General features: G+C 47.0%; 1 protein-coding gene across 1 annotated transcript; it reads left to right on the top strand.

Moving 5' to 3' along the window:
- The first annotated feature begins 4,744 nt into the window (after positions 1 to 4,744).
- LOC140106693 (uncharacterized) lies at positions 4,745 to 12,521 on the top strand. Its single transcript, XM_072131267.1, has 5 exons — positions 4,745 to 4,889; positions 5,705 to 5,848; positions 6,355 to 6,510; positions 6,642 to 6,714; positions 7,983 to 12,521. The coding sequence occupies exons 2-5, from the start codon at positions 5,771 to 5,773 to the stop codon at positions 10,160 to 10,162; spliced, it is 2,487 nt and encodes an 828-aa protein (XP_071987368.1). The 5' UTR covers positions 4,745 to 4,889; positions 5,705 to 5,770; the 3' UTR covers positions 10,163 to 12,521.
- Positions 12,522 to 14,431: the final 1,910 nt, after the last annotated feature.

Below are 14,431 nucleotides of genomic sequence, written 5' to 3'. Positions count from 1 at the left end.
AAAGCCGCTCCAGCTTCTGGCCGCATCGTCTGCGGAGGAGCCTATGCAGGTGGACAGAGCCAGACTCTCCCCCAGGAACGCTTCAGACATTGTCATGAGAATCTCTGTCTGTTCTGTGCCAGTCCTAAACACTTCATTGGGGATTGTCCGGTGCATCGCCAGCATCCGGGAAATGCCAGTACCTAGGGTTATTGGGAGAAGTGTCCCTAGGTGTGTCTCTCGAGAAGCCTCTCGTCATTTCCTCATTCAGTGGATAAATCCTGTCCGATCCTCTCCAGTATCGCACTGAGCCTGTCTCTCTGCGTGCTGCCACGCTCCACCTCATCTCTTCTGATGGGTCTCCTGTGGCTGCAACTCCACGCACCAGTCCTTAACTGAAAGACGGGGGAAATCCTTCATTCGGGACCAGAGTGCTAGTCTCGCTGCATGGTGGCGTCTCTTCCTGTCCTGGCTTCCTCCTTGACTTCCAAGCCCTTGAAGGGCTTACCTGCTTGTTACCAGGACTATGCCGATGTTTTTTCCAAAAAACAAGCAGAGACTTTGCCACTGCACTGTCCCTATGATTGTCCTGTGGATCTCCTGCGAGGTGCCTCACCTTCCCGAGGTCATGTGTATCCTCCAGAGACTGATGCTCTGTCAGAGTATATTAAAGAGAACCTGCAGAGAGGCTTCATACGCAAATCCTCTCCTCCGGCTGGAACAGGCTTCTTTTTCGTGACCTAGAAGGACAGCTCCCTCCATCCTTACAGAGACTATCGCAGGCTTAACAAGGTGATGGTTACCCTTGCCTTTCATCACAGAGCTCTTTGACTATCTGTTCCAATGTGTTCTCGTAGAATTCTGGGCATGGCCACTGTAGAACTGCAGACATTTTAGCAGCATCCATCTGGAGACCTCTGTCGGAGATTATATAGCCAAGGAAAGGAAGGCTGCGTTGGTGAAACTGACATTTCTCCAGCTTGGCGTAGAGACGATTAGCCCGGAGGTGGCAAAGAACTTGCAGTATGTGGGACTGATGGCGCTCGAGGTCTGGGGAGAACACCAAGATGTCGTCTAAGTAGACCACGACACGTGTACAGCAGATCTCTGAAGATGTCATTCACGAATTCCTGGAAGACTGCGGGAACATTACATAGTCCAAATGGCATCACAAGGTACTCAAAATGTCCATAACGAGCGTTAAACGCCATTTTCCACTCGTCACCCATACGAATCCGAACGAGATTGTAGGCCCCATGAAGATCCCTCATAAAATAAAAGTCTTTCAGAGATACATAGATGAATTGTTCATCATCTCGGAGGGCACAGAGAGTGCGGCCATCAACTTCCTGCATAACTTACACAATAACACATGGGGCATTTACCATCTACACATCCCAAACCCAGATTGAGTTTTTGGACCTGCTCATTTACATAAAATAGGAATCTGGCTACGACTCACTTTAAACCCTTGGACATTAATAGTTTCTTGGATTTCTCAAGCTCACATTACAAAAAGTGGCTAAAGAATGAACCTTACAGTCAATATAAATGCATTCAACACAACTGCACAGACCCCGGTATATTCAGGCAACAATCAAAAATAGATTTCTGGAAAAAGAATATCCTAGCCATCTGCTGAAAGATGTGAACAAGAAAACAAACAGAACTCGGAGAGATTGTCTATTACCATCCCGGAAATCACAAGCAACTACAAGACCGACTCGCTTCATCAGAACTTTCCGTGCAGACCATCGTCTGATTAGGTCCATCATCTGCAGAAACTGAAACATCCTTATGAGAAACCCATTTATTGCTAAGACCTTACCCTCTTACAAGGGCACCCAGACTGGGTGACATTGGGGGTCATTTACTAAGGGCCCAATTCGCATTTTCCCGACGTGTTACCCGAATATTTCCGATTTACGCCGATTTCCCCTGAATTGCCCCGGGATTTTGGCGCACGCGATCGGATTGTGGCGCATCGGCGCTGGCATGTACGCGACAGAAATGGGGGGCGTGGCCGAACGAAAACCCGACGGATTCGGAAAAACCGCCGCATTTTTAAAAAAAAATGTGTTGCGGAGCTTGCACTTACCTTCACTAGGAATAGGCCGGTGAATTTGAGTGCGTTCCGATGCTCTTCAGCGCAGCAGCGCCACCTGGTGGACGCCGGAGGAACTGCCTAAATGAATCCCGGCCGGACCCGAATTCACCGCAGAGAACGCACCGGGTAAGTAAATCTGCCCCAAAGTCTTTGCCACCATGAGAAGGACTACAACAAGTTAAAACTTGTCTCAATAGAGCAAATTCTGAAAACTCACACGGAACGTTTGGAACAACTCACAGAAAGGGAGAATGTTTGGATTTTCAAATTGAATACTATGTTCCCGATTGGCCTCAATGAGTGAGGGTCTAATGATGCTACCACAAATCACAAGAAGTATGGACATCCATCAAAAAACTACCAGATTTTTTTTTAATTATGTTCATATATATTTATTTTTATCCTATGATAGCCTGAAAGCTCAGAGCTCATACTAATGACCTGTGGCAACAGCAGCCAATCACAGCTCAGCTTCTAATGGCTACAGCAGCAGCGGCAGACAATGGCTCCTGTATATGGTGGATTTTTAAACGTGTGGGATTAAAATTTTTGCTCAAAACCGAGTCTATGATGTTCCCCGAGTCACAAAGAGCGGCTGTGCAAAAATTCGTGATTGTAAACGCGACGGTGGAGATTACTTTAGAACACACGCTCCTTTATATATTAGATTGTCACGATAGAGCCACCATCTCAGTGTCCACTGATTTATATAACTTTTCATTAAAATATTTATTATATATATATATATATATATATACATGCTACAGGATAGGAGTAGTAGTTCTGTGCTGTACCCTTATATACAGGATAGGAGTAGTAGTACTGTGCTGTGCCCATATATACAGGATAGGAGTAGTAGTACTGTGCTGTGCCCATATATACGGGATAGGAGTAGTAGTACTATGCTGTGCTCATATATACAGGATAGGAGTAGTAGTACTGTGCTGTGCCCATATATACAGGATAGGAGTAGTAGTACTGTGCTGTGCCCATATATACAGGATAGGAGTAGTAGTGCTGTGCCCATATATACAGGATAGGAGTAGTAGTACTGTGCTGTGCCCATATATACAGGATAGGAGTAGTAGTACTGTGCTGTGCCCATATATACAGGATAGGAGTAGTAGTACTGTGCTGTGTACATATATACAGGATAGGAGTAGTAGTACTGTGCTGTGCTCGTATATACAGGATAGGAGTAGTAGTACTGTGCTGTGCATATATATACAGGATAGGAGTAGTAGTACTGTGCTGTGCATATATATACCGGATAGGAGTAGTAGTACTGTGCTGTGCCCATATATACAGGATAGGAGAAGTAGTACTGTGCTGTGCTCATATATACAGGATAGGAGTAGTAGTACTGTGCTGTGCCCATATATACAGGATAGGAGTAGTAGTACTGTGCTGTGCCCATATATACAGGATAGGAGTAGTAGTACTGTGCCCATATATACAGGATAGGAGTAGTAGTACTCTGCTGTGCCCATAGATACAGGATAGGATTAGTAGTATCGTGATGTGCCCATATATACAGGATAGGAGTAGTAGTACTGTGCTGTACCCATATATACAGGATAGGAGTAGTAGTACTGTGCTGTGTACATATATACAGGATAAGAGTAGAAGTACTGTGCTATGTATATACAGGATAGGAGTAGTAGTACTGTGCTGTGTCCATATATACAGGATAGGAGTAGTAGTACTGTGCTGTGTACATATATACAGGATAGGAGTAGTAGTACTGTGCTGTGTCCATACATACAGGATAGGAGTCGTAGTACTCTGCTGTGTCCATATATACAGGATAGGAGTAGTAGTACTGTGCTGTGCCTATATATACAGGATAGGAGTAGTAGTACTCTGCTGTGTCCATATATACAGGATAGGAGTAGTAGTACTGTGCTGTGCCCGTATTTACAGGACAGGAGTAGTAGTACTGTGCTGTGCCCATATATACAGGATAGGAGTAGTAGTACTGTGCTGTGTCCATATATACAGGACAGGAGTAGTAGTACTGTGCTGTGCCCATATATACAGGATAGGAGTAGTAGTACTGTGCTGTGCCCATATATACATGATAGGAGTAGTAGTACTGTGCTGTGCCCATATATACAGGATAGGAGTAGTAGTACTGTACTGTGCCCATATATACAGGATAGGAGTAGTAGTACTGTGCTGTGCCTATATATACAGGATATGAGTAGTAGTACTGTGCTGTGCCTATATATACAGGATAGGAGTAGTAGTACTGTGCTGTGCCCATATATACAGGATAGGAGTAGTAGTACTGTGCTGTGTATATACAGGATAGGAGTAGTAGTATTGTGCTGTGTATATACAGGATAGGAGTAGTAGTATTGTGCTGTGTATATACAGGATAGGAGTAGTAGTATCGTGTTGTGCCCATAGATACAGGATAGGAGTAGTAGTATTGCGCTGTGCCTATATATACAGAAAAGGAGTAGTAGTACTGTGCTGTGTATATACAGGATAGGAGTAGTAGTACTGTGCTGTGTATATGCAGGATAGGCGTAGTAGTGCCTGGTCTATTGTGTCTATACAGACAAGTAACCGCGCCTGCGCATTGCTGCTTCCGGTCTGTAGCGGCGCATGCTCGTTCTGTAGCCCGCGTCCGGTTACTATAGGTACGAGGATGTGACGTCACTGGCTGTAGATTGCCTGGAACTACATTTCCCATGATGCTCCGCGGAGCCCGGAGCCAGTGTCGGGCCTTTGTCCGGAGCGGAGAGGATCGGGGGCTGCGCGGAGTGTGACCGGGGCGGGAGGAGCAGCGCTGCCGGTACGGGCGAGTAGAGGCTGCAGGCGGCCGCCGGGGGGCGCCACCTGTGACCTGTCAGTGTATTATATGCGGATATCCTGATACATTGCACCGCACCCGCAGCTGCTGCAGACCCCGAGCAGAGAACGGAGGGCCCTGGGATGGTTATTATTGTATCGTGGCTCTAATTAGTGGTGACCTCGTGTAACCTCTTGTGTGCCGGACCCGCCGCCTCCTGGGGGGCTGTGATGTCATCAGTCACATGACCTCCTGCCCTGGTGGGGGGCAGTAAATGGCGACCTCCCAGCCCCTGACTACGTTTTGTCACCCCTCCCTGCCCAGATTTCTATATGGTAATCACCCCACCATCCAGGGGCACATTGATGGGGGTAGTAGTCACGAAGGGGCTGTGATGTTATTAGTCACATTACCTCCTGCCCCTGGTGTCCTGCCCTGGTGGGGGGCAGTAAGTGGGGATCTGTCCCACTGGGCTCATACCCTCCATATGATGAGTGTGATCTGCCCGCCACCATCCCGGGGCAAATTGATGGGGGTAGTAGTCACGAAGGGGCTGTGATGTTATTAGTCACATGACCTCTTGCCCTGGTGGGGGGCAGTAAGTGGGGAGCTGCCCCTCTGCGCTCATACCCTCCATATGACATGTGTGATCTGCCCGCCACCATCCCGGGGCACATTGATGGGGGTAGTAGTCACGTAAGGGTCGGCTGTACTTCTGTCTAAACATAAGAAGGATCCGTGTAAGAGAGGAATCAGACAAATACGGAAACAATGTTTTTCCCTGATTTATGTTAATTTTTTCCCCCCAATATTTTAAGGCATTTGGTGAATCTCGGAGACCTGGGAGCGAGAACTTCTCCGGAGACCCGGGTGATTAATGGAAGATGGAGATGGAACAGAATCACATGATGGAGCGGATCCTGAGCCTCGTCCTGGAGATCGTCTATCTGCTAATTGAAGAGGTGAGCGCGAAGCAGCACCGGGACTGTGGTATCTCCTTATATTTGTTATCGATGGCCTCCTTCCATCTAAAATCAATGTTTAAAATTATGCTAATGAATCAGAAGGCCCCTCCCTGTTGCAGCTTCACAGGATGTTACACTGTCTTACCCCCCTGACATAATCTCGCGTTGTTGGAGGTGGAAGTGCACAGTGCAAGGGCTTGCAGGGCTCTGATGACAGCCCTTCTGGCTCATTAGCATAATGATAGAGGTTGATTTTAGAAGGAAGGACATGGATATCAGATATAAGCAGATATCACAGTCCTGGTCCTGGATCTATGAGTAATGTCCCTGGTTTATCAGGATTGTGATGGGAAATTTCCTTTAATAAATTTTACTGCAATTTACTGTTATTCCCTCTACCAAAAACTTTCTTATGTGGATATATGTTCAGTATGTGAGATCCATAGTCACCATGTCATTATTTCTGTGGTGGCTTTTAAACGTTTAATTTATTTTTTTTGTAGGATTACATAATCGTGAAGAAGTCTGGTGACAACGTGGTGTATAAGAGCAGCAGCCAGGATTCTCCTATAGAGCATGAAGAACACTCGGAGAAAAGCAAGAAGAACAATCGGGTGGTGGATCTCACCCACAAGATGTTGCAGCTCCTGACCGGAGAGGTGAGGCCATGGACAATGCAATAGGCTCACATACATCATACCTGTGCTCGGGGCCAGGCTCCCCGGGGTGCTGGGGCTTTCTAGGAAAGGTTATCCTTTTTAATGATTGTGTATATTCTGCCTTATTACAGATAAACAATGACACCGGCTGCAGAGAAATCAAGAAGGAAGATGAAGAGAGGACGAAGCCCGGCGGCCATGAACGTAAGGAAAGATTAGATGTTACTTCTCTCTAGATGTCAGGCCCCCCCCCACATCAGTTATAATACATCAGCGCAGGGCCCCACAACTATGCCCCCCCCCACTGATCACTATAAACGCCCCATTTCTTAAAGTGTAACCGTCATTCTGAGCAAAAAAACCTAAAATACACAATTCTGCTCCGGGTGTCCCTGGGAATCAGTCCTCACAGTATTTTGCCTCTCGGTCCTCATTTAGTATCTTTTTTGGCCCATAGCCCATAGCAACCAGGGTTTCCATCTCTCAAAAAAAAACTACAATCAGCAAGATGGAGGGGCGGGGCCTGACCCCTGTGACCTCATCACAAGCGCCTGATGCTGACCAATGACACCACAGCTAATATCTATCTTTCCATCTATATCATATCTATTTATCCCATATCTATCTATGTATATTCTATCTATATCTATCGATTTCTCTATGTATCTATCTATACCTTCAGCACATGATGGGGCAGCTTGAAGACTTGCAGAGTCTCTCCTGCCATTTCCTGCTGTGGAGTGTGAGGTGATGGGGGAGGGGGATGTGATGGATCTGCAGCTTGTGTCTGTGTGGATTATTTGTGTATATACAGGTGTAGGGGAAGCTGAGGGAGAGATAAGTGTAGGTGTTTGGTCACTACAGTAGTTGTAGCAACAGCCATATGAGAGATGACTGCCATCTAGGGGAAGTCTGCAGAATACAAGAGGAAGGAGCAAGATTCCGGTAACTAATCTAATGGCAAAAGGGCTTAAAATTACCGGCCCTACAACATATCAAAAGTTTTTTTTCTAAATGGCGGTTACACTTTAAATACACTCATTGGGGGCTATTTATCACAATTGTCTAAGGTAAAACTTCTAGTTGCCCTTGGAAACCAATCAGAGCTCTGCTTTATTTTTATAACCAGCTGTGGGAGAATGAAAGCTGAGCTCTGATTGGTTCCCATTAGCAACTAGAGCAGTTCTGTTCTCAGATACTTATGATAAATCTCCCCCCATGACAGAAAAAGAGGACCCACTGGACAACCAGCCATGGGCCTGTGTCTTCCCCGTGTCCGGTCCAGGGGGGTCTTACAGCCGCCTTTTCTTTTTCTACAGTTTTTCCCAATAAAATTGGAACCCTCTGTATCCTCATTCACTTGAATTTCACAGGAGGTTTCTTTATTCGCTTAAAACCAGGCGCCTCTCAGCAGTTTGATTTCTGTACTTTCCCATCTATTTCTTGTCATTCTGGCACTTTCTTTCCATTAGGGTCATCCTCCATCGCGCATGAAATCCAACTTCCATCCGGTTTCTTGTGTCTCACGAAGAACGGTCCTGATGCCAACATTCCCTACAAAGTCTCCGAGGCCTTGTGCCAAGATAACTCAACGCAAACTGATTACACCAGAGACGACGAAAGTGGACCCCTCCCCGAAATCTACATACACGTTCCCATTGATCAGGCAGAATATTTATCGGTCTGTAAGAAGGAAGGCCTAGAACCGGGTGACTCGGCGTTCATAACTAGTGACATCTGTAAACCCTTGGTACACACAGTGGTTCATGCCCCTGACGAGGAGAACTTGGTCACCAGTAAAGGATACATAGCTGATGTTCCCAAACCCACAGCTAATGAATATACAGTTATTAAAATCAAAGAGGAACCTGTCGAGTGGGAGGAAGAGGTTTCCAGATCCGCCGAACTTCCGATACAAATTGAGCAGATACATTCTCAGCCTAGAAGCAGTGTTTCCATATATCACGAAGGTCTCATGAACCAAGCGCCATCTCCATATACAACCATGCAGATTAAGCAAGAACAAGGAGCCTCAGACGAAGAAGGGTCCCTCATAGAGACCGGCATCTCGGTTTCAGTCGAACAATCGCAAAGTCACTACGTTGTAGCCGAAAGTGCGGAAGGAAGTTTCAGGGACACAGACTTCAATACAGGCTCCGACAATTCCCAAATCGATTATGGCTCGGCCTTCATAAAGGGGCAGTACTATGAGGATGACATGCAAACGAGTTCTGAGGAGTTACCCCCTGCACAGGTCTACCAGGAGCCGTACATGGAGGAGATTACATATGAATACTATTCAGCTCATTCCAGCAACTTACAGCAGGAGACGGACAATCGCGACAAACCTTTCTCCTGCCTAGAATGTGGGAAGTGTTTTAAGTATAAAAGTCTTCTCCTCCATCACTCTAAATCCCATCAGAAGAAGCCGCTTATCTGTTGTGAATGTGGTAAACAATATTCTTGTAAGACCGAGTTTGATATTCATCAGAGAATTCACACTGGCGAAAAGCCTTTTGTATGTTCCGACTGTGGAAAGGGCTTCCGAAGGAAAAGTCACATGCTCCGACATAAGAGAATCCACGGAGACAAGGAGGTGTACCCTTGTCCAGAATGTGGCAGGTCTTTCCATCGTCAGGATGTCTTAAACCAACATAGGAAAATACACAAAACAAACCAAGGGGAGTCCTACACACCCACCAAACGGGTGCAGTCTCCTTATGCATCCGCTGACCAAACTGAAAAGGTTCACTGCTCGGAATGCGGGCAAAGCTTTGACGATGTCTCTCAGCTGGAGGAACACCAAGTCGTTCACGCGGGAGAGAAACCTTTCTCGTGCACGGAGTGCGGTAAATCGTTTCGTTTCGAAGCCCTTCTAGAGTTGCACTGGGGAAGCCACATTGCTGCGGTTTCGTGTCCCGAATGCGGTAACACTTTCGCAAGTCAGAGTCTTCTGAACCATCACATGAAGACTCACGCAGGACCGAATGATTGCGTTTGTTCGGAATGTGGCAAAGAATTCCCCAGTCGGTCCCAGCTGGCCGACCACTACAGAACACACACAGGGGAGAAGCCGTACATGTGCCCCGATTGTGGGAAATACTTCCGTAGGAAAGCGCATGTCGTTAGGCATCGTAAAATCCACAAAGGCAACAGACCCTTTTCTTGCCTGGAATGCGGGAAATGCTTTGAGAATCAAGATTTCCTGGAACGCCATGCGAAAATGCACAAGAAGAAGCGGCCATACGTGTGCGGACAGTGCGGGAAGAACTACACCAAAAAGTCTCATCTTGCCCGACACCAGAGGACACACACGAAGCACCGGTGTCCGCGCTGCGGGGAAAGCTTCCAGTACGCTCCTCTCCTGAGCCAACACATGAAACTTCACACTGGGAAAATAGACTATGAATGTCCGTGCTGCGAGAAGACCTTCAGTTCAGACCTGGCTCTACAGAAACATCAGAAAATCCACGAGAAAGAAAAATCCTTCATCTGCGCAGATTGCGGCAAAAGTTTCACCTTCTTTTCTCACTTTATCAGGCACCAGACCACACACACGGGAGACAAGCCCTACGAGTGCGCCGATTGTGATAAACGCTTCAAGCGAGACACGCATCTGCTCCGACACCGGCGAGTACACGACCAATCGTAAGCTGCAACACCCTAGATCCATCGCCATGACAAAAAAAAACTAAAAAACCTTGTATTATTTATTTTGTGATTATTTTTGTTATAAATGTTTCTGGAATGTGCATGGTCCGCTCTGTGTTCTATTTGTTTCATATTTTATATTGTCCTTGTAAAAAAAAAAAAAAAAAATATTAAAAGATCTGCTTTTACATAAATTTGACAAGCAGCGTGGGGAGGATTGGGCTTTTATGTTATGGAGCTGGGTTCAGACGGCTGTGATACGGCTGCTTTTATAGATTTCGGGCGGGCTCCCATATTTCCAGGACTGTTTTCTTTCGCAGTTATATGGACACATGGATGTTACTGTACAAAAAGTTTTATTCGGCCTCTGTCTTGCCCTGAGCTGGAGTCTGAGAATGCCTGTGGAGGTATAGAAATGAGCTGGAAAGGTAGTGAAATTGCACAAAAAGAGGGAGCGGGAGGTGCAAATCAGAGAAAACATCTGTAAAGTTTAGGAACACTGCAAAAATGCAAATACTCCCAAAAATGTACCGAAAAAAAAGTGAAAATAAAGACATCGCCCCAGGGATTCCAAGATTGAGCAATACCAAATTTAAAGGCTTGGGGAATTTTATTTTTTTTTTTTTGTGTTGCACCACGATAAACCTCTAGTGGAGCATCTATTCCAGCATCTGGAAGACTCGTGAAATGTTTTTACCGTATATATATATTTTTTAGGAATTTCCCATAATGATTTTTGGATCAACTCTATTGGTGGGGGTCTCGGTCATGGGGCCCCCCCATGGTTCATGAGAATGGGGGTCCTTTTGTACCCCAAACGAATAGAGTGGCTGCTCGCACATGCCTGCTACTTATCTGTATAGCGCTGATGGAGATGGCCAAGCGCCATAGTCTGTTATCTGCGCCGGCTCTATAGACCAGGAGTGGAGCAGCGTGTATGTGTGACCGGCCTTTCTCATGGATCTCATCATCTCTGACCTGTCTCTTCTCTCTTTCTATGCCTCAGATACTAAGGTAAATGAAAGTGTAGATGTGTCCTGATAATCTAAGCACATTGTCTGCTCACAGCACTAGAGGGATCATGAAGTGTCTGCTCAGAGAGTCCCCGCCCACACTACACTGACCATCACTGAGTGATAGGAGCTAAAACGGCAATACAACTGAGTAAATTGTAAAGTAAAGGGTAAAAATGATCTTTATTGTGAACATCACAAGGAGAATTGAGAACTTCCTTTCATGAGAAACCCCTTTAATGTTATAATGTGTGGAGGGGGAAAGGTCCCTACTTGTTTCTGGTCCACATTACAGGGAGAGATCCAATAAATGGCGACTCCAACCACATTTACATCTCGACCTCTTATGGTTTTCCTGAAGCGGCATTGTTACGGCAGTCTGAAACCAAAGCCTCAGGGGCTCCATCGCTGTGCAAGCAAGAGACAGATCATAACCAATAACTGTTTTTTTAGTTTTGTTTTTTTTAGGGATTCCTTAAAGGGACCTGTCACCATGTTTTGCCCCACTAAACCCCTCAGGTAGGGGATGACTTGTCCTTTCTAGAATTTCTTCTTTTATGTGAAATCATCAGGCAGATATTTTTTCGCATGAGATGAGTCGGGTTTAGTGGTTGGAGGGATTTTTCTTCAGATGGACTGTTCTATAGCACCCAGAATCCTGCTTTTTGTATCATTTTAAAGATAAGGATCTCATCTTTCAGGTCCGGCTTATGGCTTTTGTGAGCTACAGAACCAGAGATGACGGCAGCGAAAGACACACAGCAGATAAAGATTCGGCTTCTGATTATTTTTGAGCTGCTTGTGTCAGCAGTTCTGTAGCTCGCAGAACCACAAACCTGATGACATCTGCAAGTGACATTCTTATCGTTCATGTGACACAAGCATATAAAACCATAGATCGGGGCTTCTCAAGTGACACTACTCCTGCAGCCACAAAACTTGACTCATCTCATGTGGAAATGCAGAGAGAAGAGTCATATTTTCCTGACTTTGGGGATATTTTCTATAGGAAAACAGGTGAGACTTCACATAAGAGGGCATTTCATAAATCCTGGTGACAGGTTCTCTTTAAGACATCCATCAAAAGGGCAGCCTGCCTGTAGGTGGTATCACCTGATATGAGGAATGGGATGTTTTAGGTTTTTTTGCAGCACAATTGGGACCCCGGTGGCCTATGGTGAGGGAGCAGATGTGACCGATGACTGATTGATTCTTTGTGTTGTACAAAAATATACAGTTATTATTATTAGCGGAGAATTGTGAATTCTGCACATTTTTTTCCAGCTGAATAATTGTACCGAGTGACCTGTAAAAACATCAAAAAATAAACCCAGTTTTCTACATGGAGATTGTGCAGAACTCTTTCTATGAATCACAATCAGTTTGAAGCTTCCGCCTCTGGTGTTTGCGCAGCTACATTCGTGTCACATTGGGGGTCCACGCTTGTTGTAGACCTCGTGGCTGAAGTTTTCAAGAAAATCAAGTATTTACCCAATTACACTTGTTTATTTCCTTTGTGTGTATGGAAAAAACAAACAAAAATGTAAAAAAGCCAAAGATGATCGGTGCTGGGCAGAGACCGGCGCTGGGGAGAGATCGTGCTGGGCAGAGATTGGCGCTGGGGAGAGACCGGCGCTGGGGAGAGAGCGGCGCTGGGGAGAGATCGTGCTGGGCAGAGAGCGGCGCTGGGGAGAGATCGGCGCTGGGGAGAGATCGTGCTGGGCAGAGAGCGGCGCTGGGCAGAGAGCGGCGCTGGGCAGAGAGCGGCGCTGGGCAGAGAGCGGCGCTGGGGAGAGATCGTGCTGGGCAGAGATCGGCGCTGGGGAGAGATCGGCGCTGGGCAGAGAGCGGCGCTGGGGAGAGACCGGCGCTGGGCAGAGATCGTGCTGGGCAGAGAGCGGCGCTGGGGAGAGAGCGGCGCTGGGCAGAGAGCGGCGCTGGGCAGAGATCGTGCTGGGCAGAGATCGTGCTGGGCAGAGAGCGGCGCTGGGGAGAGAGCGGCGCTGGGCAGAGAGTGGCGCTGGGGAGAGATCGGCGCTGGGCAGAGAGCGGCGCTGGGCAGAGAGCGGCGCTGGGGAGAGATCGTGCTGGGCAGAGAGCGGCGCTGGGGAGAGACCGGCGCTGGGCAGAGATCGTGCTGGGCAGAGAGCGGCGCTGGGGAGAGAGCGGCGCTGGGCAGAGAGCGGCGCTGGGGAGAGATCGGCGCTGGGCAGAGAGCGGCGCTGGGCAGAGATCGGTGCTGGGGAGAGATCGTGCTGGGCAGAGATCGGTGCTGGGGAGAGATCGGGGCTGGGGAGAGATCGTACAAAGAATTCCATTGGGATAATTAAAGGGGTTTCCCCACAAACATAAGTTAGGCCCGATCCCCAAGCTCAGTGTTGAGACCCCCGCAGATCACAAAAATGAGGGGTCTGATCGGGTCACACGTGACTGTTCTGTTACATTAATCCCTATGGAGCTGATGGAAATTACCGAGCGCAGCGCTCACAGATCTCTGTCAGCTCCATAGGGATTAATGGAGCAGAGAAGTCACATGCGGTGGCAGGAATATCACTACCAGAATTGTGGGGGGTTTAGAACTATTCCTTTGAAGTAGGGTTTTGCCGACTCCTTTGAGGGAAGCAATAGTGATTGTTGTGGTAAGTGCCTGGAGGAAATGGAATCGACTCGACCGTTCTCCCTGATGAATACTGAATCTTCAGAAAGTAATTGTGCAAGAGAATCGGGGGTTCATCCTGAGGAGATCCGTCCTATACAATATTTCTCTTAGGCTGCAATTACACGGCCGTATGGGGGGGCGGGGGGTGTATATACACATCGGATACACGTCCCCCATAGACGGCTATGGGCGCCCTACGGGAGCGGTACGGTGCAGCACACGTGGATTAACGGGATTACATTGGGGATTGTGGTTTCATGTTGTTTGAGGAGTTTTGTGGGGCGCGTGTTGCAGCGCTAGGGGTTGGTTATATTGGATGAGCTCAGATGGATTTAAAGAAGAAAGTCCTCTAATATTTCCACATGACTGGACGGACTGTAATATCCCAAATCTTTATAATACACACTGTACATTATACTCCTAAAGCTTTCAATGGGTTTAGATCCAATAAAACAGAAATGTCCGAGATGCGATGTGTTCGATGCAGATTTAATTCATATTTTATGGAGATGCCCAAAATGCCCCAGATTCCGGGCTCTTGTAGTTTATATATTACAATTAACTTCATTGGGGCAGATTTACTTACCCGGTCCAGTCG

This window comes from Engystomops pustulosus, chromosome 11 (assembly GCF_040894005.1).
Source record: "Engystomops pustulosus chromosome 11, aEngPut4.maternal, whole genome shotgun sequence".
Taxonomy (NCBI): Eukaryota; Metazoa; Chordata; class Amphibia; order Anura; family Leptodactylidae; genus Engystomops; species Engystomops pustulosus.
The sequence above is the reverse complement of the archived record's forward strand: the minus strand, read 5'-3'. Positions and strand labels throughout refer to the sequence as shown.